This window comes from Musa acuminata, chromosome BXJ1-7 (genome assembly GCF_036884655.1).
Source record: "Musa acuminata AAA Group cultivar baxijiao chromosome BXJ1-7, Cavendish_Baxijiao_AAA, whole genome shotgun sequence".
In the NCBI taxonomy this organism is placed as follows: domain Eukaryota; kingdom Viridiplantae; phylum Streptophyta; class Magnoliopsida; order Zingiberales; family Musaceae; genus Musa; species Musa acuminata.
In genome coordinates this window covers 12,848,017-12,872,681 of record NC_088333.1, presented here as the reverse complement: position 1 = coordinate 12,872,681, position 24,665 = coordinate 12,848,017, and the positions used below count along the sequence as shown (strand labels likewise).

The 24,665-nt window shown below is 42.7% G+C and overlaps 5 protein-coding genes across 5 annotated transcripts; 2 read left to right on the top strand and 3 right to left on the bottom strand.

Moving 5' to 3' along the window:
- Positions 1 to 3,622: 3,622 nt before the first annotated feature.
- On the bottom strand, positions 3,623 to 4,250 carry LOC135679670 (homeobox-leucine zipper protein HOX18-like). Its single transcript, XM_065193660.1, has 2 exons — positions 3,913 to 4,250; positions 3,623 to 3,800 (listed from the first exon to the last, which is right to left on the bottom strand). The coding sequence occupies exons 1-2, from the start codon at positions 4,248 to 4,250 to the stop codon at positions 3,623 to 3,625; spliced, it is 516 nt and encodes a 171-aa protein (XP_065049732.1).
- Positions 4,251 to 11,332: 7,082 nt separating this feature from the next.
- LOC135678898 (protein ENHANCED DISEASE RESISTANCE 2-like) lies at positions 11,333 to 12,666 on the bottom strand. The gene has a single exon (XM_065192139.1). The coding sequence runs from the start codon at positions 12,510 to 12,512 to the stop codon at positions 11,526 to 11,528; it is 987 nt and encodes a 328-aa protein (XP_065048211.1). The 5' UTR covers positions 12,513 to 12,666; the 3' UTR covers positions 11,333 to 11,525.
- Positions 12,667 to 15,156: 2,490 nt separating this feature from the next.
- On the top strand, positions 15,157 to 17,016 carry LOC135678897 (WRKY transcription factor WRKY51-like). Its single transcript, XM_065192138.1, has 3 exons — positions 15,157 to 15,909; positions 16,016 to 16,141; positions 16,241 to 17,016. The coding sequence occupies exons 1-3, from the start codon at positions 15,233 to 15,235 to the stop codon at positions 16,413 to 16,415; spliced, it is 978 nt and encodes a 325-aa protein (XP_065048210.1). The 5' UTR covers positions 15,157 to 15,232; the 3' UTR covers positions 16,416 to 17,016.
- Positions 17,017 to 19,457: 2,441 nt separating this feature from the next.
- Positions 19,458 to 20,551, top strand: LOC135678895 (protein OXIDATIVE STRESS 3 LIKE 6-like). Its single transcript, XM_065192136.1, has 2 exons — positions 19,458 to 19,984; positions 20,069 to 20,551. The coding sequence occupies exons 1-2, from the start codon at positions 19,677 to 19,679 to the stop codon at positions 20,418 to 20,420; spliced, it is 660 nt and encodes a 219-aa protein (XP_065048208.1). The 5' UTR covers positions 19,458 to 19,676; the 3' UTR covers positions 20,421 to 20,551.
- Positions 20,552 to 21,218: 667 nt separating this feature from the next.
- On the bottom strand, positions 21,219 to 24,663 carry LOC135678896 (nucleotide-sugar uncharacterized transporter 2-like). The gene is made up of 3 exons (XM_065192137.1): positions 23,609 to 24,663; positions 22,590 to 22,798; positions 21,219 to 22,505 (listed from the first exon to the last, which is right to left on the bottom strand). Exons 1-3 carry the CDS (start codon positions 23,891 to 23,893, stop codon positions 22,448 to 22,450), a joined length of 552 nt encoding a protein of 183 aa, XP_065048209.1. The 5' UTR covers positions 23,894 to 24,663; the 3' UTR covers positions 21,219 to 22,447.
- Positions 24,664 to 24,665: the final 2 nt, after the last annotated feature.

The window sequence follows — 24,665 nt, the reverse complement described above, 5'->3', positions numbered from 1 at the left end:
ATATATTTACACTTTGAGTTGGAGCTGAGAATGCACATAACACCAATTGAAACTTGATCTTGAACTACTAAATCTTAATCACTTTCTTGCAGTGAAATTGATTAAGGAGCTTCCAATAACCAAATGTGTCGGAGTTCCTGGTATACTGCTTCGAGTACCATTGAAAAGAGTTGTGTTGTAGGAAACAAACCTACAGATGCCATGGGTTGTTCAAGCATGCATGAAGCTTACGAGCTTGATCAAAGAGCAGTAGGATCTAGAAAGGATGGCGATGATTCTACAGTTAGGTTTGTGGAATAAGTGGGAATGTGACCATTGGGAATTTTGGTGTGCCATTCTGTGCAGCGCATGCCATGGGCAGAATGATTGATCCAAAAGAAAGGAAAGGAATGTAAGATGGGCTCTCTCTCTCTCTCTCTCTCTCTCTCTCTCTCTCTCTCTCCAGGCTCAATATTCCTTGTATGATGACACCAATGAATACTCCACCACTAACTCCCTCATGAAGCTGGGCAGAGTTGCATCCCTCTGGGGATATGGACTGCATGAAGGGTTACAGGGGAATCCACTGCAAGTCACCTTGGGCTGCCCTACCTCGAAGAAAGGTGCCATTCCTCTTCCCTTGTCGGCCTCAATTCATATCGACCAACCAGCTGTGCCTCTTTTACCCAGCTGCACAGTGGAGGACTTGGAATATATGTACTTACATATGTGATGGATGGATAATGCCTCAAACATGCATCAACCTTTTCAAAATCCCTATAGGTTTTTAATTACTTGAACATATACTTCCACGAGAACTAACTGAGAGCAATTTTGATGTCAGAACAGACTGTTTTTAATGGGCAAGGATAGCAAATAAGGGAACATATTACGATACAACATTTTCCTAGCTGAGACAACTGTTGGAACACAGCATGAGAAGTATACAGTGGAGTGATGAAGGTCGAAATGGTAGTTGGAAGGTGGTATTGTTTTCTGCAAACAGTGCCCTCCAAGTGGAAAGGAAACAAAGAAGAGATTTATGATGGAGAAGTCTTTATAGGCCACTCTTCCTTTGGCTTTGTCTCCAACAACCTCAGCACCTCTTTCCCTTCCCTCTGTCTCTTCTTCTTCTTCTTCTTCTTCTCCTTCTCCTTCTTCTTCTTCTTGGTGACCTTCCTAGCTATATTTCTAACACTCTCTAGGGTTTATCTCAGACAACAACAGACAGAGAGAGAGAGAGAGAGAGAGAGAGTAGGAATATACAAAATGAGAACTTGTAAGCCTTTTTCTTCTAAATAGGTGTTATGATCAGGTCTCGCTGTACGTTGGTTTCTCTTTCTCATATTTATCTCTCTGCTTCCCTCTCTGGCCTTTAGTTATATGCCTGCAAGAGAACTGAGAACGCATTAATGCAGCTTGGTGCGAGGCCACTGATGCAGGGATGTGGATGTCTCATAGATGCGACTGTACCTCCGAGGAACCTTTGTAATTACTCTCTTTGACTTCCTCTTTGGCTCCCCCCATCCTCCATTCTTAAGCCTTTGGCCTCTCTTCCATATTCTTTAGAGTCTCTTCCAGTAAGCATGAGGAGGAGATGGGCTCGAGCAGGCTTGGTCGCATGCTTAATCCTTTGCTTTGCCGGGTTGCATGGTTTCGCTCCAAGTGTCAGCAGGAAGCACACCCACCATCGTCAGAAAGCGGATGAGTACCGGACATCGGCGAAGGAGTCGGCTGCCGACGTCGTCACCATCCATCCCCACAGATGCAAGCTGAAGCGGTTCGATCTTTGCAGCTACTTCACGCCGGCGGAGAAGAACGAGAGCTTGGTGGAGGACGATAAGCGACTCGTGCCGACCGGCCCCAACCCCTTGCATAATAGGTGAACAAATCGTCGAACATATATATATATATATATATATATATATATATATATATATATATATATATATATATATAGCTTAGTAGTTTCATGGCTTGTCGGAGTCTAGTTGGTCTTGTCTTCTTTTTATTCCTTTTCTTTTCTTTTAGATATGGAAGGTTTGTCTAAAAAGAATCCTTTTGATTTTGACAGTATTATTGGGTGATCTGAAAGCTAGTGTTTATATATATATATATATTTGTGTGTGTGTGTATTGGGAGTGTGGAAGTAAAGCTTCCAGGTGCTCATATATTATTTACTCCGATCACACAGATCGATTTAATATTATTCTTGAATTTTGACTGAGTAATATGTTTGGTATTTCAAACCACTGTATCATTCGTACTCCAAAGATGAATAGGTTGAAGAGTTAATACCACTATGTGGCAATTAAATAGCTGCTACTGCTCGGCAGGCCATAAGCAATGCTATAAGGACCGTCAGCGAGCACATGAGTTCTTTGCAGACTCTGCAAGATAATTGTCTGCGATCTCCTCTTTCTTTTTCTCTCTCTCACAGACACATAACACCTTCATCTTCCTTGTCATATGATGCTGCAACTTGATCTCCTACAATTGATGTCAAAAAACCATGCTCGCTCGCTCTCTCTCTCTCTCTCTCTCTCTCAGCAATGCTGGTTTCACTGGAGTTGGTGATGGTTCAGTCGACAGCTTGGATATGGTGGGTAAAGGCACAGCAGGGCAATATGACAAAACTGTAGCACCTCCTTTTCCAGGCCACCATCTTCTATTGAGTCTGGCAGCTTGGATTTCTCATATCCTGAGCAACAGATTGTGGAACATTTTGCGGCTCATTTGGAAGATAAAGATCTGTGTTCTCTCTGCAACTAAAGATCTCAAGCACTGGAACTCCAGATCTATACATGTCAGCTTTTTCTGACGACTCTCCTCCCAAAGCATATGATGGCCCAAAATTGCCTCTGAGGTGTGACGAAAACATTAATTTGGATGAATGCAACAGTTCAACTTAATGCGGAGTTTATGCAACTGTGAAGTTTCCAATGCAGTAAAGGCTTTCATTTAGTAGCAGGGAAAGCTTCAATGTACACTAATCGGCTACAAGATTTGACCTCATTAGCAGACACAACTTTAATTAGCATGTGATGGCTCTCATAGACACAACATTAATCCACCATTGCAATTTATATTAATTTGTTGTGATGTTTAACTGGAAATTTATCTATCTTTGAATATGAAATGTTTGCACCACAATCTTAACTTATCTTTCTCTTCCAGCAATCCAATTGCACAACAGCTCAGCTCAGCTTGGAGGATGGACTGCTGCTGCAGTCCACTCAACACAACATCATTGGGGAGCAGTACAATGTTTAAGCCGTATTAGAAGAGGGGATATGTTGACACGTTGAATCTTCTGCCTCATTCCGAGATGATCCAACAAGTTAATTATCAGTCCCTTCCTATGCATGACCAGTCAAATCACCAAATCATGGACTTCAACCTTGGAAACTTCCCCATTGTTAGGGAGCATCATCATGACTGTCATCTATTTGATAGCGGGAAATGGATAGAGCTACAACTCTGTAATCCTAATCTCTTACAAGTTACTTTGCCATGGATGATGAACCGTGCATAAAACTTGAGAAACAGCAGTCAGACCAATCACTTCTTATTAACAAGGACTAATCTAGAGCTTGAATCGTGAGTTACATGTCCCTTCCTCAGGCTGGCTATCTTAAGCTTCTCAGGAATTAATGGTCTTCTTCTCGTCCCTCGCTATCTTCTCGCACGAGGAACACGTTATTAGCCTCGCTGCCCTCAGCTCCATCAACTCCCTCTTGAGTCTTCTGTTCTCGTTGGTGAGCCTCTGGCAGCACTTCCTCAGGGACTCACAGTCCTCTTCGGTCTGCTTCAGTTTCCTCCTACAGATCATACAGGACCAGTCCATGAAGACACATTACGTGATCCGTATAGGGTAGAGGAGAGTTGCAGTACTACCTGGCTCTTCTGTTCTGGAACCATACTTCCACTTGCCTTGGCTGTAAGTGCAACCTCTGCGCCAGCTCTCGCTTCTCGTCCTGCCAAGAGAGGTCGATGGTTAGCCCGCGGAAGCAAGAGCTGAAATCCATGGGTATAACAAGGATGGATGATACACGGGTGCAGACATGGGCGAGCGTGTTGTGGGCTCTGAAGCTATCTTCAAGCAAGCTCAGCTGCTCTTCGGAGAGCCTCAGCTTCCTTCTCGTGCCTTCCGCCTCGTCTCTCTCGTTTGCCGGTCTCATGAGCCTCTCCGAGATCTCTCGAACTGGAGTCTTCTCCCGGCCTCCTACTGCGAGACGGAGGACTACGTCGCACTCCTCCTCTTGTATCATGGTGATGCCGAATCTGCCCTTAGCAAAGGTGAGGAGAGGAGAAGGTTGGGTGCAGGTGATGGATGCAAGAGGATTTGTAGGAAGCAGTAGGGCTCATCGATGAGAGGGTACATTCACAATGATGTTTCTCGTTGGACCAAAGAAAACAAAGACTACATTGTCTTCTAAGTCAGCACAAGAGAATTTCCTGGAAGCATTTTCAATGCAGAGTATTCCACAGTCAACAGTAGAGAGAGAGAGAGAGAGAGAGAGAGAGAGCAAATAAACGTGAAGGAAATGACAAAACAGACTGTAATCCCTATAAAAATGCAGACATGAATTTTCCACTTGCAATATTGGATGCATCTGCCGGTGATAATGAATGATCGATTGATATTGCTTTCTTTTTTTGTCTTTGTAATCTGTGATTCTTCTCTCACCGTCAATACTAATTATAGTCATCTCTCTCATTATATCTTCTATCGAACCATGTTTAATAATTGATGAATAAAAAAATATATTTTTTTTATGTTCTATATGACCTCGAAAATATTTTGCATTTAGATATGTAAGTAATGGTTGAGAAGCTATTAGCTTCCAAACAATAAAAACTAGATTCATGTCAATACGTTTTAGTTGGGTCGGAGAGAACGCGTCGCGTCTTTCAAGGCGTTTGAAGTCTCCATGGCGTCAAAACATTAGCTTGAACAGATTGGGGAAGAATGCAAAGGTACAAAGGTGTCAATTAGATGGTTTTACCACCGAGAAGAAAGAAAGATAGTCGAGAAATCCTAATTGCTATACAATCTTTTCATATTGATAGGGGGTGGCAATATTCGTCCCTGATCAGAATTTAACGATAATATATATTGGCCAAAAAGACGAACAAAACAATTCAGATTCAACTAGACACAGAGTAGAACAACAATCGTATTTATACTGCAACAACATCGTTTGGGTGGTTTCTTTATTTATTATACTGCATCAACTAGACACAAAGTAGGACAACATCGTATCATGTTTAGCTATCCTCCTTAAGGACTTTGTATTTGTGATGTAGACTGGCTAGGTTGAGAATTGTTTCTGCATTTGTTCACCAACAGGCATAATAATCTTTGAGGAAAGGTCAGAAATATATAAGCTTAGAAATATTTGACAAGGTTCTGCTGGTATATTTAAGAGGATTCTAGAAAGAAAAAAAAAAAATAGTAGAAAGCATTTTTTTTTATTCTCTTTTTTCATGAATTTTGCGACTAGTACTGAATCATAGTTATGTAGTGACTGGGTGAAACAAGTCTAGTATAGCAACAATGCAGCTGAACATTCTGGTGCATAAACATGGTCTTTGAGTCACTATAAAATATAGTCAATTTAAAGATGATGTTGAAAATAATAAAATATTGGTCAGCTTCTTATGCTCCTCGACAAAATCTATTACTTTAAAGGTATTTTACCTTTTGTCCAAATGATGGTTGGAGTCTCACCATCATCGCACACAATTTGGTCCAAGGTCAAAGAGTGGATGAGAATGTTATTCATTTCTTAATCAATAATTTAAAAAGCGTTAGGCATTAAAAAGACGCCAAGGCCCAAAAATACCCAAGGCGCTAGGTGCTCGTCCGAGCGAAGCGAAACGCTAAAATATAAAAATATATAATATAATTAATAAATATAATTATTTAAAATTTTAAATAAAAATATGCTATTAAATTAAGAAAATCTAAGACAAAATCATAATATTACATTAACAAAAAGTTTCAAAATTCAAAACAATAAAATTTTACATCAAAGTCATTCATCATAATCAATATTATCGTCATTTTCCCATAAATCATCTTCATTGAATTCGTCCTCTTCCGCTTGTCCTTCGACTCCTTCATCTTCATCAAAAATATGATCTCTATGTCTTCAAAAATAGTAGGAGCCAAGCTTGATGCTTTTGCACTCATTTTTCTCTTTGTCATCTGTCTTGAATATGTTTGTAATTCTCCAGTGCCTAAAGCTCTTGCCACATCTCCTCATGTCAATCTATCATCTTCAAATACAAGCTTGACATCTTGCAAGTTAACACCCATTTCTCCTACCAACCACTCATTTGAATCATCAATATCTTATAATGAGATTGAATCAATTCTATTTTACAAATCATGATAAGCCTTCAAAGCTTAATTATACTTTATGTAAACAAGATCATGTAATCGTTAATGTTCCAACCGATTTTTTCTTTTTAAGTGAATCTGTCATATCATATAATTTAAAAATATATTAATATATTTATCTAAATAAATTAATTAAAATAAAAATATTTAGTGATCCTTACATGCTCAAAGACACTCTAGTTTCGCTCACAACCTGAAGCATTACATGTTAAACTAAATACTTTGATAGCAAATTGTTGTAAGTTCACGGTGGAATTTTCAAATAGACTCCACCATTCAGTTGTAAAATTTATGTTATTATTAGCAATAACATAGTAACATAATATATATGAAATTAATTATATCAAATTATTAATACCTGAAGACATAGTTGTCCTGAATCGAACGACCATTGGAATTCCAAAAAAACCTTCGATATTTTTATATAAAGATAATTTATAAATAATCTTATCTTAAACCTCAAGGCTGGGAACTAATCTTGCAACGCACTGATATAACCCATCCAAAACTTCTGCATCAAACCCAATTGATTTAATCATATAAAAGAATTCAGGGTTCAAATAATATCCTGTTGCATGTAAGAGATGATGAAGTTGACAATTCCATCTTTCGCTAATGATTGTAAAAATTTTCTCATATTTTTCTTCATTTTCATTAAAAGACCTTTTAATTGTCTCATTTGCTCTATCCATAACCTCATAAATATATTCCATTGCATGCTTATTTTCATTATCTACCAACCGAAGGACTCCAGCAAGAGGACCGATTACCTTTAATGTATAAACTACATGATTCCAAAATGATGGCATTAAGATGATATCAGTAGCCCTCTTGTCTTTTGCTTCTTTTGCCCATTTGCTTGTCACTCATTTCTTAGAGGTAAACATGTTTATCAGATTATGTTTTTGATGATGCACACTCTGTAATATCAAGAATGAAGTAGCAAATCGGGTGACACCATATCTCACTAATTCTTTGTTCTCCGTAAATTCTCTCATCATATTCAAAGCCCTAATATGATTATAAAGAAATCCAATAATAAAAATTACACTTTCTAGGGTTTTCTTGATGTCTAAGATCTTTCCAATATCCTCTAACATTAAATCAATACAATATTCTGCACGTTGAGTCCAATATAAGTGTTGTCTTTTTGTTTCAAGCAATTTACCTGAGACAAAGGATAACAAAAATGATAAGACTTAAGAGTTTAATATATTTAATTAAAGATAAAATAATTAAAAATTTTAAAAGATGAATATTACTAACTAATATATAGTTGCTACCATTGTCGATTATGATTTGAACGATATTTTAGACTCCAATTTCTTCCATAAAGTTGTCAAGTAAATCATATATCTTGTCTCCAGATTTTACAAAAGATGAAGCATCTATTAACTTCACAAACATAGTCCCTAAAGAATAATTAATCATAAAATTAATTATACTCATGGGCCTCCTGTCAATCCAAACATCTGACATAATAGAGCAACCATGTGTTGCCCATGATTCTTTATGACCCTTTAGTAAATCATTTGTATAGTTCAATTCTTTTTGCAACAATAGAACTCGCATCTCATAATAACTTGGAGGTTTTAATCCCGCACCATATCTTCCAATAGCTTCAATCATATCCATAAAATTGTCTAAACGAGTTGTATTGAGGGGAAGACCAGCCTAATAGAAGAAGCGAGCAATGTGCTGAATTGTTCTTCCTCTTATTTCTTTATCACAAGCATCACTTATATTTGTTTGTCTAAATTTTGAGCCTCCTGCTTGCCCTTGTTGCTTCTGGGATCCTTGAAACATATATAGATCCATCGATCCTTTTTTACCCTTCTTAGTATTCATAACTTCTTTTCTTTTTTTATCGTATATTTTTTTCCTACTTGGGTTAATATTCATAGAATAATCTTCTTCTTTATCCCTAAGATATTCAACATTTTCTTTGGTAAATTCTTATAAGATTCATTCTTTTGTGTCTTCTTTTCATTCATATAACTCAACAACTCTTTTTTTACCTCAGGTGGACACTTTTATAAGCTGCTGCATTCTTGAAATTTCCTACTAGATATTGTTTTGCATGAAAAATACCACCTCTAGTAGTCTTATTGTAGAATATGCAAGTCACTGCTTTAGGATCTTTCGGATCATTCAGATAATTATACTTCCATGCAGGATCTTTTTTTTATGCCATTGGAGACTCTATTGAGTTGCTCTATACATTTGACATTTATCTTGAAACCTAACAATAATTTCAAATAAATAAAAATTAATAATATTAAAATTAAAGTAATATATTATTAATCTAATAAATATAAATAATATTATTAATATATTGTTAATAGTATACTGTATACTATTAACAGTATACAGAAGGAGAAGAAGAAAGAGTGTAAGGGGGTGCTAACTGAGAAAAGAGGAAGCGGCAACGACAACGGCAACGACAGCGATAGTGGGAGCGGGAGCGACGATAGCGGCGAGCAGCGACAGCGGGAGTGATGACAGCGACAGCAGCAGCGATAGTGGCAGCGATGAGCAGCGGGAGCGAAGAGCAGCAGGAGTGGCAGCGACAACGAGTAGGGTTAGGGTTGGGCAACGATAATTGATATTGGTGCTTTAGTTGGTTCGATTGAACCAACTAAAGCACCGAAGACCGAACCAGACCTAAAACACTAGTTCGGTCATCTGGTTTAACTTAGGCGCTCGCCCGAAGTGCCCAACGCTTAGGCTCGAGCGAGCGCCCAAGCAGTGCCTCTTTGAAGTGCGCTGCTTGGAAGTGAAACGAGGCACTTGGGCCTCGCCTCGCCTCGCCCGAGCACCTAAGAGAGCACCCGAATGCCTTTTTAAATCATTGTTCTTAACCGATTAAGTCCGACTAACTTTGATCCTCCTCCATAGAAAATGGCATATAGAGTTTTGGCATAGACCTTCAGGTTCCCTGCTTCATCCTTCCATGGGGTGTATCCATCCACACTTGTGCCTGATTCCTTTTCTTACCTCTTGTTTTTTCCTGCCATGGTCATCAAGTAGCAGGTAAACCACACACAAGAAACAAAGAATGGTAATTGCCAGGAAAGATGATATGGTACTCTGGAAAGTCTAGGAAAAATTGTCATGATGTGAGATAAAGAATGCTTACTTGATCTTTCTCTCTCTGTCCACAACAATCTTTGTTGGATCCATCGGCAGCCACAATAAATATCCGATCCAACTTAACATGCCATTAGATATGAAGAAGAGGATAAGAGACCCCAAAAGAAGCAGAACTATATCTGATGTTGTTTCGGCGGAGGAAATCATGAGAATGAGCCAAAATAATGAGGGCACTATTATGATTGTCGTAGTATCCTTCACTCTGCATCTGTCCTGCTCTCAGCTATCATTTTCTCTTGCTCACTTAATCTCAACTTACCCCATTTTGATATTATGTCACAATTGAAAACATAATGTGAGCCAAATTAGTCAACGCGTCGATATGACAATGAGATATCAGTACAATTCAAAACGTTAAGCTTGTTATACATCTACTAACTAAAGAAAACTCAGCCTAACAACTGATGAAGATTTATGATACATCGATTGTCATGAAAGTTCTAAGGACTTAACATACAAGTATAGCAAATGTTTGCTGCTCAGATTAAAAGGAAAAGCAATGCAGATACAAACTGCATTTGATTATAATGCACCTGTATCTGATTTTGTATTGCACATATATTCCATGTTTATCCACATAAACGAGGACTTGGATGCATATAAGATTCAAATGCACAATTATATCTGTTCAGTCCAGTACCCTCAAACCTTGATATAATAAGATCTCCAAGACACCAGAGATCCAATCACTAGAGAACAACTTGCAATCCACAAGGACCACAAAACAGCTTGCAACCATAAACCGGGCACATTTTACAGCACCCAATACAATTTACTAATACAAGGATTGCAATCATTGGTAGACGCCATAAAAGTGGCACAATGTTACAGGAAAAACTTGCAGAAAGCAGATGCAGAAGCATGGACCACACAGAACTGCAAGTGATAGTTCATACTTGTTGATGATTTCAGAGATAAGCATTCTTACTGTTAGTGGCCCGGAAAGCTATCTTTAAAGGGAAGCACACTCCTAAGATTGATTGCTTTTCTAGTCAGTAAGAAGAAGAAGAAGAAGACCTAATTGTCTTAGTAGAAAGGTAATAGACAATATATTACTTCTCTCAGGGTTCCAAAGCTCCACTCTCATTGAAGAAACTGCAAATGTATCACATGAGATTGGCTCAGGATATTCTCTAATTCTATACTCTCATTAAAAGACATGAATTAAGAATTTGAGTGATTGCTGTGGCGGATATCTATCTTGCTGTTTAAGCTTTCTTTCTCGCAATGAGATCCCTTGCTGCATAGAAAATCTATGATGAAAAGAACTGAGCTTTAGCACTTAATTCTGAACCAATACATACATATAAGTTCAAGTGTTTAAAGGAAACTGCACGGCACATGTTGGGACCTCACGATTTATAATCAGAGAGTTTGCTTTTCATTCTTGCTTGGTTTTAATCAACCTCAAGCAAATAACTGTTTCAGCAATCCGCAGCTGCAGATGCCAATCATCTATATATCCAATTTGTGGGCAAGGCTTGAAATTAGAGACACTAGTTCAACCTATGTTTAGAGTTGTTCTTTACGTAGATACACATGCAAGAACATTAAAGGAGCTAAAAGAATCCAACTGATTCAATTCATAGTCACATTTCCCCTCTCCTACATTACTAAACTTTATCAGGAGCAATTTCGGGACTAATATGCAGGAAATCAAGATCAGAGTGCAAAGAAGATCCAACCAATCCATCATCATACCTGCAGGCATAATTCAGACAAGTATCCATTGGCAGCATCTAAAATCAAACAATTGGCGGCGATGTTCAATGGAACAGTAATTTACCACAGTGAATACCAACAAGCAACTTGATTAAGCATGGAGATATCAACTCGAGCAATTAAACATAAGATGCGTCTGAAGAAGATGAAGACATGCTCTATATACCCTGACGATCCCACCATCCCTTTCCAGAGTTGGCAGATTATTATCTGCATACCCTAAAAAACTCGCCTTTTTGACAAAGAGCAAGTGATGAAAGCCCTAACCTTCGTTGCGTTCCTTGCCGTCTCCTGATCTCGATGGCTTCGAAGTCGAGCTACTATCCTGGTGGTGGTTGACCTTCGCTAGCCCGCGGAACCCCCCCTTTCCGGCCTCTGCTGCCTTGGGTTTAGTCTCCACGTAGGTGGCCGAACTCATCTCCATCTGCGCTACCCTGACCGCACCCAGGAGACGCTCCGGCAGCTCCTCCTCCGCTTGCGCCTCCACCAGGAACCCCATGTCGATTGTGACCGCCGTCACGCAGCCGAGGGCGAGGTGGAGGATAGCGTTGGCGAGGGCGGAGCTCCCGATGTCAACGTCGATCTCGAGGTAGTCCTCACCGAGGAGGTATTTGCAGGTGAGCGCCTTCCCCAGGAGGCAGGCAGCGTGGTTCCCGACGGCGGCCCGCACGATCCAAGGTCCCTTCACGATCCGGTTGACGATTTTGAATCGCGCATTCCGGAAGGCGTCGTCGCCGTGGACGAAGCGGTAGAATAGGGAGCCCGGCGGGATTGGCTCCTCGGCGGCGAAGTAGAAGACGGCGGAGTGGCACTCACGGCCAGGAACCTGGAGATTGACGGCGAAGATAAAGGCCTTACGGGCGACGCCGAGAGCGCGGGCGCGTCGGAGGGCGCCGGCCACGCGGTTGTCCGGGCGGCCGAGGACGTTGTCAAGGCGGGAGGTGGAGCGGAGCCAGTCGACGCCGGCGGGCCTGAGGAGCCACTCGCCGGAGGGGCACTTCTGCCGGCGGGAAAAGTAGTTGGGGCCACGGAGGTGAAAGAGGTCACCGGGAGGGGAGGCCCAGCCGTTGGTGCCCGTGTGGAGATCAACGTGGCGAAGGGAGCCGCCCTCGATCGCGTCCCGTCGCCAGTCGTAGCAGGGGTCCTGCGCGGCCCCGACGGGCTCGGCAGGCAGTGCTCCTTGTCCTCCTCCTCCTCCTCCGGCGGCCTCGGTGGCTGTCTCGGCCGGCTTCTCCGTCGTCGGGCTCATCTCCTCCGACGAATCCTCCTCTCTCGCACTAAATGGCAATCAAATCCACGGGCGATGCAGGGGAGGAGCGACGGCGGAGGACATATTGACATCGAAGATCATAAAATTACGAAAATGCCAATTGCCAGCACGGCAAGCTGGACTCTGTGTGAGTCTGGATAGTGGAACCCGCAGCGGAGCATTACTGGCATGACGTGTGTGACAATAAAGAGGAAGAGACACGAGGAGTAAATAGAGAAGCAGTGGATTAGCTGTCGAGTGGAGTGCAAGATCGTACATCTCGGCCCACCAAATCTCTTTAAAATTGTGCTATAGAATACCACGCGACGTGGTCCGTTGGTTGGTCGACACGTGATTAGATGGAGCAGGTGAACTCCTTCCTCGCATCGATCACCGGGCCATTTCTTTCCATCTTCTATTCGAACCTAACAAATCAGAAGGTAATGAACGGCACATTATGAGATAATATTACTTTTCCACCTCAGTCGATCAACGTAGACCCCACAAAAAAAAAAAAAAAAAAATCGTTTTTACCTTTTTTTTTTTTTTGTTTTTTCGCCACGTACTATCCTTTTTATTTCATACACAAAGAATATTATTTTAAATATAATTATTCATATAATTCATGAAGAATCTAATCTGAAACTTGAGGTCATTAACGATAGACTCAAATATAATTTTATCGAGAAGAATGTATAATATATCGGAGAGGAGAAAGAGAAAATCCATATTCTCCTTTGTCTCGATGATAAAAAATAATAATAATAATGACGAAGAAGGTCGAGGGCATGATCATATGGAGATAGAGGTAAGGCCTGATGACAAGGTTGATGAGATGAAGATTAGGATAATTTTATTTTTTTTATAAAATAAAAAAACTTAACATAAATAAAAACAAAAAAAAATTCTCCACTAAAACAAATGAAACTTGAATTTTTTTTTATAATATTTGGCCATATAAGAATCAGGAATAATTCAGCAAATTATCTCCTTGGAATCATTGGTAAGGGGGATGGGATGCGGAAAGGTCCAAAGATCACGTGTCGGATCAATGTGGATGGTTTAATTTGGAATGCAGTGCGACGCGATCGTCAAGAGTGGGATGTTTGCGGTCTGAAGTGAGGCGAAGGCACCGACCGAGACAAATGGAAATGGGAAGCAGCGGACAACAAAGTAGGTGGAAGATTGGGTATCATCTCTATCTGACGTGTGGTGAGTAGCATATTTAGGTTAGTTAGACATCAGATTTATTCATGCCATCGCCACGCACTCGATGGTCTCTATGTTTCCAGTAAGTTCCTGGACAAATTAAAATCGGGAATTGCTTGACAATTTATACTTCGCCCATGGGCTTGGCTGGGTTTCCAACTAAACAATATTCAGCCCGTAATCTTTTAGCCCATTTAAGTAAGGCTCATCAGAGCTGACGACGGCACACACTATTGGATAGATATCCTACATCAAGTCAATTGGAATTACTAAATCGTAACAATGTGAAATTACAAAAAAATGAATCGGAAAATTAGATAGATATTTCTGGTATCATTCTACTCCCAATTTAACACTTGCTGTGTCTCGTTTTTCTTTTTCGGGTTCTTGTTTTGAATTTAACCATCTTAAACACGACTATCGTTCGTCTCAGCCATCATCCTTAAACGGATGGTCGAGATGTAATGGACGGGAGGGAAGGACGGTCGATCTATGAGCCACCGGGGAATTGGGTAACAACAGGCGCCTGTCTCAAGGTAAGAGCGCGGGTGATAACGCACTACGTGTCAACGGTTCGATTTGTCTTTCATGATCCAACGGCTAAGAGCGTCAGTTATGGTCAGCACTCGCAGCTGCCAAGACGGAAACCCAAGTCTCCGCCCACCGTCGGGCGCACTTAAGTTCCGCGACCAAGTGCTGGGGTCCACTTTCCAATCCTTTGCGTGGTCATCTCGCATGGGTCCTTTTCGCCCGGTATTTGCTTGACGGGTTACATTTCCCCGTGATGGATGGGTCACTACCGAAGCCAACCACTCCAGCTTTTGCCCAGAAAGTCCACCCTCTCCGACATCAACATGAGATGCTACTTTCACCCAATCGAAGACGATCGATAAAATAATATGAAGGGGCAATCTTGGCAACAACTCACAGTCAATGCTACAGCTCCCCTCCTGTCTTACCGGCGTAAATATCCTTTGTTCCTAATTTCCTTTTGTCCTTGGGAAAACTCGCACGACAAAAGTCCACCAAAACCATGGAAGAAGAGAGGCGCCTGTCTGCACCCGTTTATCTCACCCAATTTCTGACCCACACTCCGCGGTTGCACCAAGCGGTGGTCCCACGGACGCAGACCATATCATCTCTAATGGAGTAAACGAGTAACACAGATGGGTACAGATAATACTCCTTCCTTCTTTTCGAACCGAGATCTAGCGTGACGGCCCGAGTTACCTCTGACGTGTCACAATCTTTATGGATAGATGGCTGTGGGCTCAGTCGGCGCACGACATGGATGTCTCCAAGGGAAATATAAACGTTTCTCATTTCGATCCCATCACGAAGAAAAAGTAATCGATCACAGCCGTCGGATGGGTCACCTTTGACTTCAATAATAGAGGTCCTCTTCCACTTCGTCGTTATAAGACAACCTCCTTGTTCCTCTTTCTCCGCCCTCGCCACTTGGGCCTCTTCACTTTCCCATGCTCTATTGACAGGGTTCCGATCTGGGAACGATGGCCGTTGATCTGATGGGGTACGCCAAGATGGACGACCAAATCGCCATCCAAGAGGCGGCAGCCGCCGGGATCCGCTCCATGGAGCACCTCATCAGCCGTCTCTCCCAGCAGCAGCAGCTGGACTGCCGCGATATCACCGACCACGCCGTCTCCAAGTTCAAGAAAGTCATATCGATTCTCAACCGCACCGGCCACGCCCGCTTCCGCCGCAGCCCCACGGCGCCGCCACCTGCGGAGCCGTCGGTCGAGCCGTCGCTCCCCGAAGCAGCGAAGACCCTGACCCTCGCCCCGATCCCGCTCCGGGTAAAGCCTCCCCACCATCCTCTGCCGCCACCTTCCCGACCGTTGACACTGGACTTCACCGAGCCGGTTGCCACCTGCGAGGTGTCGGCACCGAGCCGGTTCAGTAAGGAGTGCTTCAGCATCTCGAAGCCGATGTCTTCCGCGACATCCTCGTTCATGTCGTCCGTCACCGGCGACGGCAGCGTGTCGAACGGCAGGCCAGGCGCCTCATCCTTCCTCCTCCCCCCGCCTGCGGCGGCCGTATCCGCCGGAAAGCCTCCATTCTCGTCCACAATCAGTCGGCGGTGCCACGATCACGGCCACACCAACTCCGAGCACGTCGCCGGCAAGTACGCCATCCCCGGCTCTCGCTGCCACTGCTCCAAGAGAAGGTGCGAGATGCAAGGAAGCAAATTAGCAAGCCGTGATCTTTGATTAGCGCGCTCTACGAAACCTACGCCGTAGCTTTGCATCTAACTAGACTCGTATACAAAACAGGAAATCACGGGTGAAGCGGACGATACGCGTGCCGGCAATAAGCTCGAAGCTGGCCGACATCCCGCCGGACGAGTACTCGTGGCGCAAGTACGGACAGAAACCGATCAAGGGATCTCCATATCCCAGGTACCTACGCCCCTTCCTTCCCCTCCTATGCCCGTCCGATTTCCATCAAACGGCTGCAGTTCGATCTAACCCCCGTTCCTCACACCGTGGTCGTCTCAGGGGTTACTACAAGTGCAGCACGCTGCGTGGATGCCCGGCGAGGAAGCACGTGGAGCGGGCGCCGGACGACCCCACGATGCTGATCGTCACGTACGAGGGCGAGCACCGCCACACTCTGAGCGCCGCCACCGTCGCGGCGCCCGAGCCCGTCACCGCCTCCGCCTCCGCCATCTGAGGGCGCCGATCATCTCCTTCAGGCTTCCATGTAGCCATATCCCCTTTCTTTTTCCCTCTCTCTGGACCGAAGAGATGCTCCGATGATATCTGTCAAAATGTTTCATTTTTTTTTACGTTGGCAAAGAAAAGAAAAAAAAAGGAGGAAATTTTGACTCGACGGGGTACGGTGTGTCATCGGGGCAAGTGAAGCCTTTTGTCGTGTCGTGGTTGGTTGTGAGTCGGATTGGAGATGGGTTTGAGATCCGGGTGTGTCGTCGCCTTTGCCTCCGGAGACGTGTCAGTAAAGTCAAAAGATGCGGGCCGCTACTGTCGTTGACTGGTGTCAGCTGTGAAAGCGACGTGAGACCAGCATCTCTTCCTTCATCCGTGTGAGATGTGCGAGACCGGAAGTGGGTGTAGGATCCACAATTACGAATTCGGCAGCTGGACTTCGTGGTGGCGGGTCAACCATCTTGTGGTCATCATCGATCAACATAAATAGGTTCATACGGCCACTGTTACAATGCTTTTGACTAGGAGTTGCAATCTCTGTAGGGTCTCTATGTGGATTATTTAACTGTCCCTTGCAATCGACGTTGAGCATTTTGACTTCGTGTTCATGAGCGTCCAACTTGGCTGATTCTTATTGGTCGTTCGGCAGTCAACAACTTCTTCCGCGCTTAAAGCCGTATATTAATTCCAGTGGGTGGAGGTTGGCGGCAAGATGATGAACCCTATTCCTACGCCAGTAACTTTAGAGATCAATTCGAATAGAAATAGTTGACAGAAGAAGGGATGGATCATCCACGGAATCGTGTCCCGTGGTCAAAATTAGCTGGCTTGTGATTTTGACCTTGGGCCCGCCCTATCACCAATCTATATGTAATGGTTCTCTCAGCCGTGGGTGGATATTACTGGTCATTCACTTGGGAGACCACTGACAGCGATGTCATTGACCGAAGGGGCCTCGATTAATTCCAACCCAACTATGCATCGTTCTTATCTTCCCGGCAGTCGTCTGAAACATGCATCAAATCCCTGGCAGCGACGGAGTGAAAAAGCATGGAAGAATCCATCGAACAAGCGAGAAGGGTGCACAAGTCAAGATCTAGGGTTTGACAAAGGTCACACACCTGGATGGAGATGGGGGCCCACTGCAGACGTCAATTTTCCTGTTGCTTGGTGGGCCCCCCCCCCCCCCCCTCGCATGTTCTGCCTGTCTCCAAGTGTTTGGTCTCCAGTGAGGTTTGACCCCATGGCTGTGTGTGATGATAATAGCACCGGGAAGGTTAGATCCTGGTCAACACTTGGAATCCATTTATGATCAGATTAGAAAAGCAAAACTTGCACAGAATGACTGCATTAAATTTACTGCATAGGTTGGGCTCGGTTCATAAGAGTTATGATTCGATGAAGCCCATAAAATATAAGTATCAGCAAAGATTACATCAACTATAAAGATCTAATCTTGTCAGTGACCTTGATGACTGCTCTACTAAAGGGAGAGGGAATCCATGGATACATGATGCGTCCATCTTTGTTGGACCATCGATCTCAGGATCCATTGTGGAGCTCGGTCTTTCATGGTTCTACTGTGTAGCTTCTTTTACTGTTCCTACTAATGTTGATGAGAATCCCAATGCTGATGTTGATTACCTTCAATCAGATCTTTGCACGTATTACAAAGCCACCGTGCAATGCTTTATTTACGTTGTGGATATCCTGTGCACTTTCACCCTCCTAACCTACGTTCTCCATTGTTGACCTTTAAGAACATGGAGGAATACAAGTCACCGAAGAGGACAAGGAGTTCTTACTGTGGCTTGCCACATTACTTACTTCTATAGGCTATAGCTGAGAATTACCTTATCCCATCAGATATTATCCGGTTTCATGTGCAGACCTCAACAGATGTGACAGAGAACCACCATCATCCTCATCCATTGCTCTTCAGTTGCCTCGCAATGTCTACTCTCTTTTCGACTGATACACAGCTTCAAGAGCACTGCAGATGCATGCATGGAACAATAATACTTTTACCTACTGAAGAAGATAAGACCTGCTACCGTCAAAGCTTTAACCACATCATGTTTGGAAACCTCACAATGGCTCCTCTACTGACTGATCAAATAGTTGCAGCAGATATCAGAGTTCAAGAGACTGTAAAGTGTTTTCAGAACCATCATGTGAGAAGGAGACACTCCAGATGCATGCATTATTAGAACAGTACATTTTTTTATGTAACCAAAGCTTTAGCTACATCATAATGAATGAATCTGCAAGTGATCCTAATAAAATAAAGACAGATAAATACTTTCCCAACACCCAGCATGGAGTATCTCTGTGCCAATGAGTCTATTAAGTTTGGGGTCTGTAGGACAACTACATTGCAGTGTGACCATTCTTGGCAGAACAATTGCTTTTGCTGGGCTTTGTGTCAGGGAAAAAAAAAAGAAGGTCTTGATACCAGATAATCTATAATAAATATGAATTATAAAAGCAAACATAAGATTCATGCAGGGGAGAGAAAAGATCATGAAATCAACATTTATCTTCTTTTTTAAAAGTTAATAACCTAACTAAATTATCTAAGCCTTTTGGTTATGAAGGAAAATTAAGATATATATATATATATATATATATATATATATATATATATATTCTTCAAACAAATAATTTTACATTGTACTAGTAATTTGATTATAATTATTGTTGATCCATCTTCCTCATAATCCTACTAGCTATTTAGCAGGCAATTACATAATAAGATACTAAGTTCTCCATGAAAAAATCGTCCAGATTCATTGCACATTGCCTAGCTGGTACTCGCGCCAACGTGTAACACGCACTTTGATGGGATGCTTGCATGTATTTTTAATGAATCAGGTCGATATATACGTATAAATACATGCGGACGAGAGAAGACAGAAAAAAAGGGTTGGAGTCGGAGCAGCGGATGTGTCAGAGGTTACAGTGAAGTGTTACAGGAGTTGTATTGACTCCGGTATAACTCGATGCTATGCGTTGGGTAGTTCTGAGGTCGCGTCTCTGTCACCAACGGGGACACGTTTACGTACGTGGTGGACTCCGACTCCTCCAACCTTATCCCTCCCCATCTTATTCAATCTCATCACACTCTCTCGTGATCTTTGGGGGTGTGTTTTCTGGCAGAGCAAGAGACAGGAAGACCTGCCGGTTGGTCCATCGATCGATTGACAGCAGCGCCACCGGAGCTGGAGAGCAGGAGGTGTAAAGGAAGAACAGGAGCTGGAGGAGGAGGATGTCTTCTTTGGTGATCTCCAACGTGGGGCTGAAGGACCACGTTAGTCTTCCCGCCTACCTCCATGCAGAGAAGGAGGAGAAGGAGCAGACTCTGGTGGAGGTGGTGAGGAAGAGGACCTTATTCTGCCTGGAAGAGGAGGAGGAGGAGGAGGAGGACTCCTCGGAGAGCTCTTCCATCGGGGCTGCGTCGTCCTCTTCCTCGGACAAGGAAGGTGAAGGAGTTGGGGAGGGAGAGGAGGTGGAGAGCAAGAAAGGCGAAGGGGCTTTCGGTTCCTTGGATACCCTGGAAGAGTCTCTTCCCATCAAGTACACATTTCTCTTTCGTTCCTCCGCTTTCCTCCTACAATCCATGCTGTTCATCATCATCTCCTATGTTCTCTCGAATTGCAGGGGAGGGCTGTCAAATTTCTTCTCAGGGAAATCCAAATCATTTGCGAGCTTATCGGACGCAGCAGCCAACGCAAATGCCAACGAGCTCGCCAAGCCGGAAAACCCCTTCAACAAACGCAGGAGAATTCTCATGGCGTACAAGGCAAGAAGAGCTTCCTACGGATCGCTCATCTCTGCATCCACGTATCTGCCATCGCTCCCCTCATCAGACCACACCGTCCCTGAAGGCGACGAAGAGGAGGGCGAGAGATGCGGTGGAGACCTGCTCTCGGTGCCTCCCCTCCCCAGTCACGGCAATGCTTTCGGATCATCACCTAGGTGCTTTTCCCTTTCCGATCTCCGACATGTTTGACCAGTAGTACATGTATGCAATGAGCATCAAGCCGACGGTGAAGATAATAATTATATGATCGAACGCAATCTAACCAAAGTTTAGCTGTAAGACAATGGGAGGCACCAGTGATATATCTTCTTCTTCTTCTTCTTCTCGTGTTATGGTCACTGTGTAAAGAGTTATGATAAGAGATAAGGTTTAGAGGTCATGAGGGACCACAGCAATGTGCATGGCGTGGTGGTCTTATCCTTTCCCACCTTACCAGCTAAGAGATATGCCTGCTTCGTACGCTTACCTGTTGCCATGCTTTGCTTGCCTCTCCCTGTTTCCAACGAGGAAGATGATGGGGTACGCTTCAAAGGAAGGAGATTCCCCATGAAAAGGAAGTCTCATCTTCTCATCCTAAAAGAGTCTTTCTTTCTTTCTTTTCCAGCTTCACCCTCTCTCTCTTTTTTCATTTTTAATCGGGATGAGATCACTGCTGTGATCACAAGTAGGTTGAAGACATCATGCGTTTGATACAATGTTTATGATCTGACATACCGACAAGAACATAACATGGAGATGAAAAGATCTGCTTCATGTTTCGGTCTATGTTGTCCAAGCATTCTGCCCTAGGTCATAATATTGTGTAATCACACATGATAATGGAAAAGAAACAGATGAAAATTCTACAAACTAGGAAATTTTGTGGATGGTCAATTTGGAGACAAGTGGATTTGGGGTTGGACGAAAGCCAAACAACATAGTTTAGTCACCCACCAAGAATTAGAAAGGTTGGTGGCAGTCAGATTTGTTGCTCGGTTAGGAGACAGACAGTTGGTAAGAGATGACTTATGGTAAGCTCTAAATTATTTCAAGTTGAAATGATAGCAATGGCAGATGCTAAACACAGTATCAGATTAGTAGGACTCAATGCTGTAAAACAATTAAGTAATAGCAAGTGAAATGATAGAGAAAATATTTTGTAGATCCTCAAGAAGGATACCTACCTGACAAAAATGCCTTGTGCTCATAGCAACCAGAGGAAACCATTAGAAACTTGTTTGGATTCTTCATTCGGATAACCCAACACAAAAGGAAGATTAGAATTCTGGAGCAGATGCAACTTGAAAAAGAGGTTCACCGGCTACGATTCATAATTGAGCGACACGAAAAAGGTGAGCCATCAACAAACACACATGGTTGCAATCAGCAAAAGACTAAATGTTGATGAGTAAAAGGTCAGTTGAAGACAAAATAACAAGCAATAGACATGAGTTGAAGGAGTCATACTGTTGTTATCTGCACTGCAGTTCTGCTAAGTACAATCGAGAAGAAAACTGTCAAAATTATTGCATTCAGTGGACCATATCATAGGAGCAGAGGTCGAAAGCATTCAAATTAACTATTTTCATGTGTGAATGAGAAGTTATATATATCACAAATTGTTATGTTATTTGCAGGATTCCTATTCCCTCAAGAAGAATATGCAAGAATGAAAATTCACAGATGGGGAGAAACATAGAAACCATCTGCTAAAGCAGATATGTTCAACTTCTAAAGGAAAATCCAATTTGATATATGACAAGAGAATCTACATCTGCTATTGTGTTAGTAGTACCTCCGCAAGTAGTAACTCGAGAAACTTTACAAAACTCAAAAAGTTGTTATTCCCTAATAGTATGACTTACTCTTTCAGTAAGCTTGCTTGTTTTCGTGAGAGCTCACCCAGTGCGCAGAATACGTTTGGACTTCTTAGACTGCTTCAGTGGCGGCATTATCTCCACCATGTTAGTCAAAACACTTCCCCTTATTAAGACCATATTTTGCCCAAGATATGCCAATTGCCATGTTGCCGACTTGGGTTCTTGTTGATGAGAACCTAACAGGTTGAGGTGTTTGTATACAATCACATCCCTCCGAGAGCTGTGATAGCTCCATTGGTGCTAGTGATGCCTGGATTAGAATTGAAAAGAAGGAATCCTCAAACATGGATAACGCATGTTTTAGATTGTCCAAGAACAACGTGGGAAGTTTGCCCATGTCTGGATGAACGGCATCGATTAAGCTAGAACAATTGTCGGTGACACAGCAATCTCATCCATCTGATAGAAACCCATGCTAGACATATTCACAGCAAACGACTTACCGACAAAAATTGCTATCTATCTTTGAAGCATTGGAAGAAAAAAGATCTAATCATACCTGTTATATTTGGAGCCGACATTAGCAAGGCCATCAGAAAGGGACATCACAATGCCAAGAGCCAGCAGGGAACAGATTGGGTTTGACTTGGGACGAAGTGAGGTTGGCAAGAGGGAGAAGGCCTCGGAGATGATCATTGATACCCAGCTAAAGCTGTGGTGGATCAAGGTGAGAAAGATGGGGCAGTTGAACCCTACTTTTCCAAGCACCTACACCAAATTAAAGACAGTAAAACGAACATTCAATGACCAAGAATAATACAGGACAGGAGAGCAGCAGTAAGAGAAGGAAAGCACATCAATTTGTTCGTCATGATAATGCTGACAGAAACCATCAACAAAGCAATGGGTGAGCCGCTAACACGTTGCTGCAAACGCTTTGAACCTTCAGATGCATGCAATTAATTCACCGAGGAGTGAGGCTTGAACAGTTACTCTGCCTGACAATCCAGGGAATATAGAGATCGCCGTGGTGGTCAATAGCCGAAGGAAATTGATAGATAGACACTGTTGCTCTGCAAATGCTTGTTTGTCAGAAGATTTGACCAATCAAATGGCGCAATTAAGGAGAAATGCGCTGCCAATTGACGAAAAAGAATTTTCTACACAATGAAAAGGAGCTTCATTGGGAAGAAAAAGAAGGAAGCAAACAAGTGATTGCCCTAAATCTTCCACGTCTCGATCAAATGGTCATTCTGGAATTGGGAAGAAAAAGAAATTTCTACACAATGGAAAGGAGCTTCATTGGGAAGAAAAAGAAGGAAACAAACAAGTGATCGCTCTAATTCTTCCACGTCTCGATCAAATGGTCATTCTGGAATTGTTCTCTCCGTTACTCAGAACAAACACTTCATATTAATGTAGCAAGCAAAACCGCAAACAATAGAAAGGCAAAATCCTGCGAATAAGTAAGGAAATATATCGATTTTTTGACATGGAAAATGCACTACAATACACATTAAAAGTGATCACACGGCAAAGAGTGGTCTTTGGAGGAGGAAAGGAGGGGGGCAGGGTGACCTCTTCTCCGGCGTCGCTTTCTTTGCGCTCGAGGAACCTCCCAAAGTTCGTCACCATCCTACTGCTTGGCATGAGCTCAATCACAGCTTCAAACCCCACCAAACTACTTGGCCGCCACAGGAAGAGCCGAAGAGTCGCCCAAGAACAGAAATAGGAGGGAAAAAAGAGGCAAAAGGTGCGGCGATGAGAGAGAGCGAGGCGATGTATGGTAACCGACGGCGGGAAGCGTGAGATCGGCGATCGGCGATCGGACCGCGGTCGTGGGACCTGTGCTTCACCACTCATCTCGACCGTCTGCTAGAGGGAATCAACGGTTCGATGCGAGTACTGAGGTGCGTGTATTAACATTGGAATTGCGATTTAAGATAAATTACGGGTAGGGATTTGGAAGCCAAATCCAATTCCAAAGCCCGATTGGAATATGAAAGATCGATAAGAATTGACTCATCAAACATTAATTAGGGACTAATGCAAATCCTAATCTCCCTTGACCAGCTAATGATAGTCAAACAAAGGTTAGAATATTAATTAAGAGAAATAATCTTTTAATTTGATTACGGAATCATTACGGAATAATCTATATGTCCAATACAAGCGATAAACTAGTTTTGATGCCAAAATTAATTGGAGATATTACAATATTTTCTACTCAATAGTAAATTTTCCATGTCCATTCCCAATAAGCCCGTTCCGTAAGTATAATAGCTTTCCGCATGTTTTATCATCTCATAAATATGGGTCAGAAATATCCATTTTATATTAAAAGAAATCCTTTATCTTTATCCATACTTCCTACTGGTATCAGATGGCTTCCAACGTCTGTTCCGTGATCATATTGAACATCTAAACCATGATGTAGTATAAAGAAAATTGCAAGACCACGCGACATCTATTTCAAGAAAATGAATTCTCAAAGATATGTGCTCTACTCGTTTAAATTTTGTACAAAAAAGAAGACAATATATCATCATCTTTCATTCGAGAATTGCAAACAAAAGAGAACACGTAAAACAGATGAACTGAAAAATTGATTATGAAAGCAGAATACCTCTTCAGT

What these genes read in the sequence shown, in the direction of transcription:
- LOC135678897 (XM_065192138.1), top strand. Translation starts at nt 15,233, where the DNA reads ATGGCCGTTGATCTGATGGGGTACGCCAAGATGGACGACCAAATCGCC. An exon ending in TGCCACTGCTCCAAGAGAAG is followed by an intron (nt 15,910 to 16,015) that starts GTGCGAGATGCA and finishes TATACAAAACAG; the next exon opens with GAAATCACGGGTGAAGCGGA. An exon ending in AAGGGATCTCCATATCCCAG is followed by an intron (nt 16,142 to 16,240) that starts GTACCTACGCCC and finishes TGGTCGTCTCAG; the next exon opens with GGGTTACTACAAGTGCAGCA.
- LOC135678895 (XM_065192136.1), top strand. Translation starts at nt 19,677, where the DNA reads ATGTCTTCTTTGGTGATCTCCAACGTGGGGCTGAAGGACCACGTTAGT. An exon ending in GAAGAGTCTCTTCCCATCAA is followed by an intron (nt 19,985 to 20,068) that starts GTACACATTTCT and finishes CTCGAATTGCAG; the next exon opens with GGGAGGGCTGTCAAATTTCT.
- LOC135678896 (XM_065192137.1), bottom strand. Translation starts at nt 23,893, where the DNA reads ATGAGTGGTGAAGCACAGGTCCCACGACCGCGGTCCGATCGCCGATCG. An exon ending in AAAGCGACGCCGGAGAAGAG is followed by an intron (nt 22,799 to 23,608) that starts GTCACCCTGCCC and finishes AATTTGGTGTAG; the next exon opens with GTGCTTGGAAAAGTAGGGTT. An exon ending in GTCGGCTCCAAATATAACAG is followed by an intron (nt 22,506 to 22,589) that starts GTATGATTAGAT and finishes GAATATGTCTAG; the next exon opens with CATGGGTTTCTATCAGATGG.
- LOC135679670 (XM_065193660.1), bottom strand. Translation starts at nt 4,250, where the DNA reads ATGATACAAGAGGAGGAGTGCGACGTAGTCCTCCGTCTCGCAGTAGGA. An exon ending in AGGTTGCACTTACAGCCAAG is followed by an intron (nt 3,801 to 3,912) that starts GCAAGTGGAAGT and finishes TATGATCTGTAG; the next exon opens with GAGGAAACTGAAGCAGACCG.
- LOC135678898 (XM_065192139.1), bottom strand. Translation starts at nt 12,512, where the DNA reads ATGAGCCCGACGACGGAGAAGCCGGCCGAGACAGCCACCGAGGCCGCC.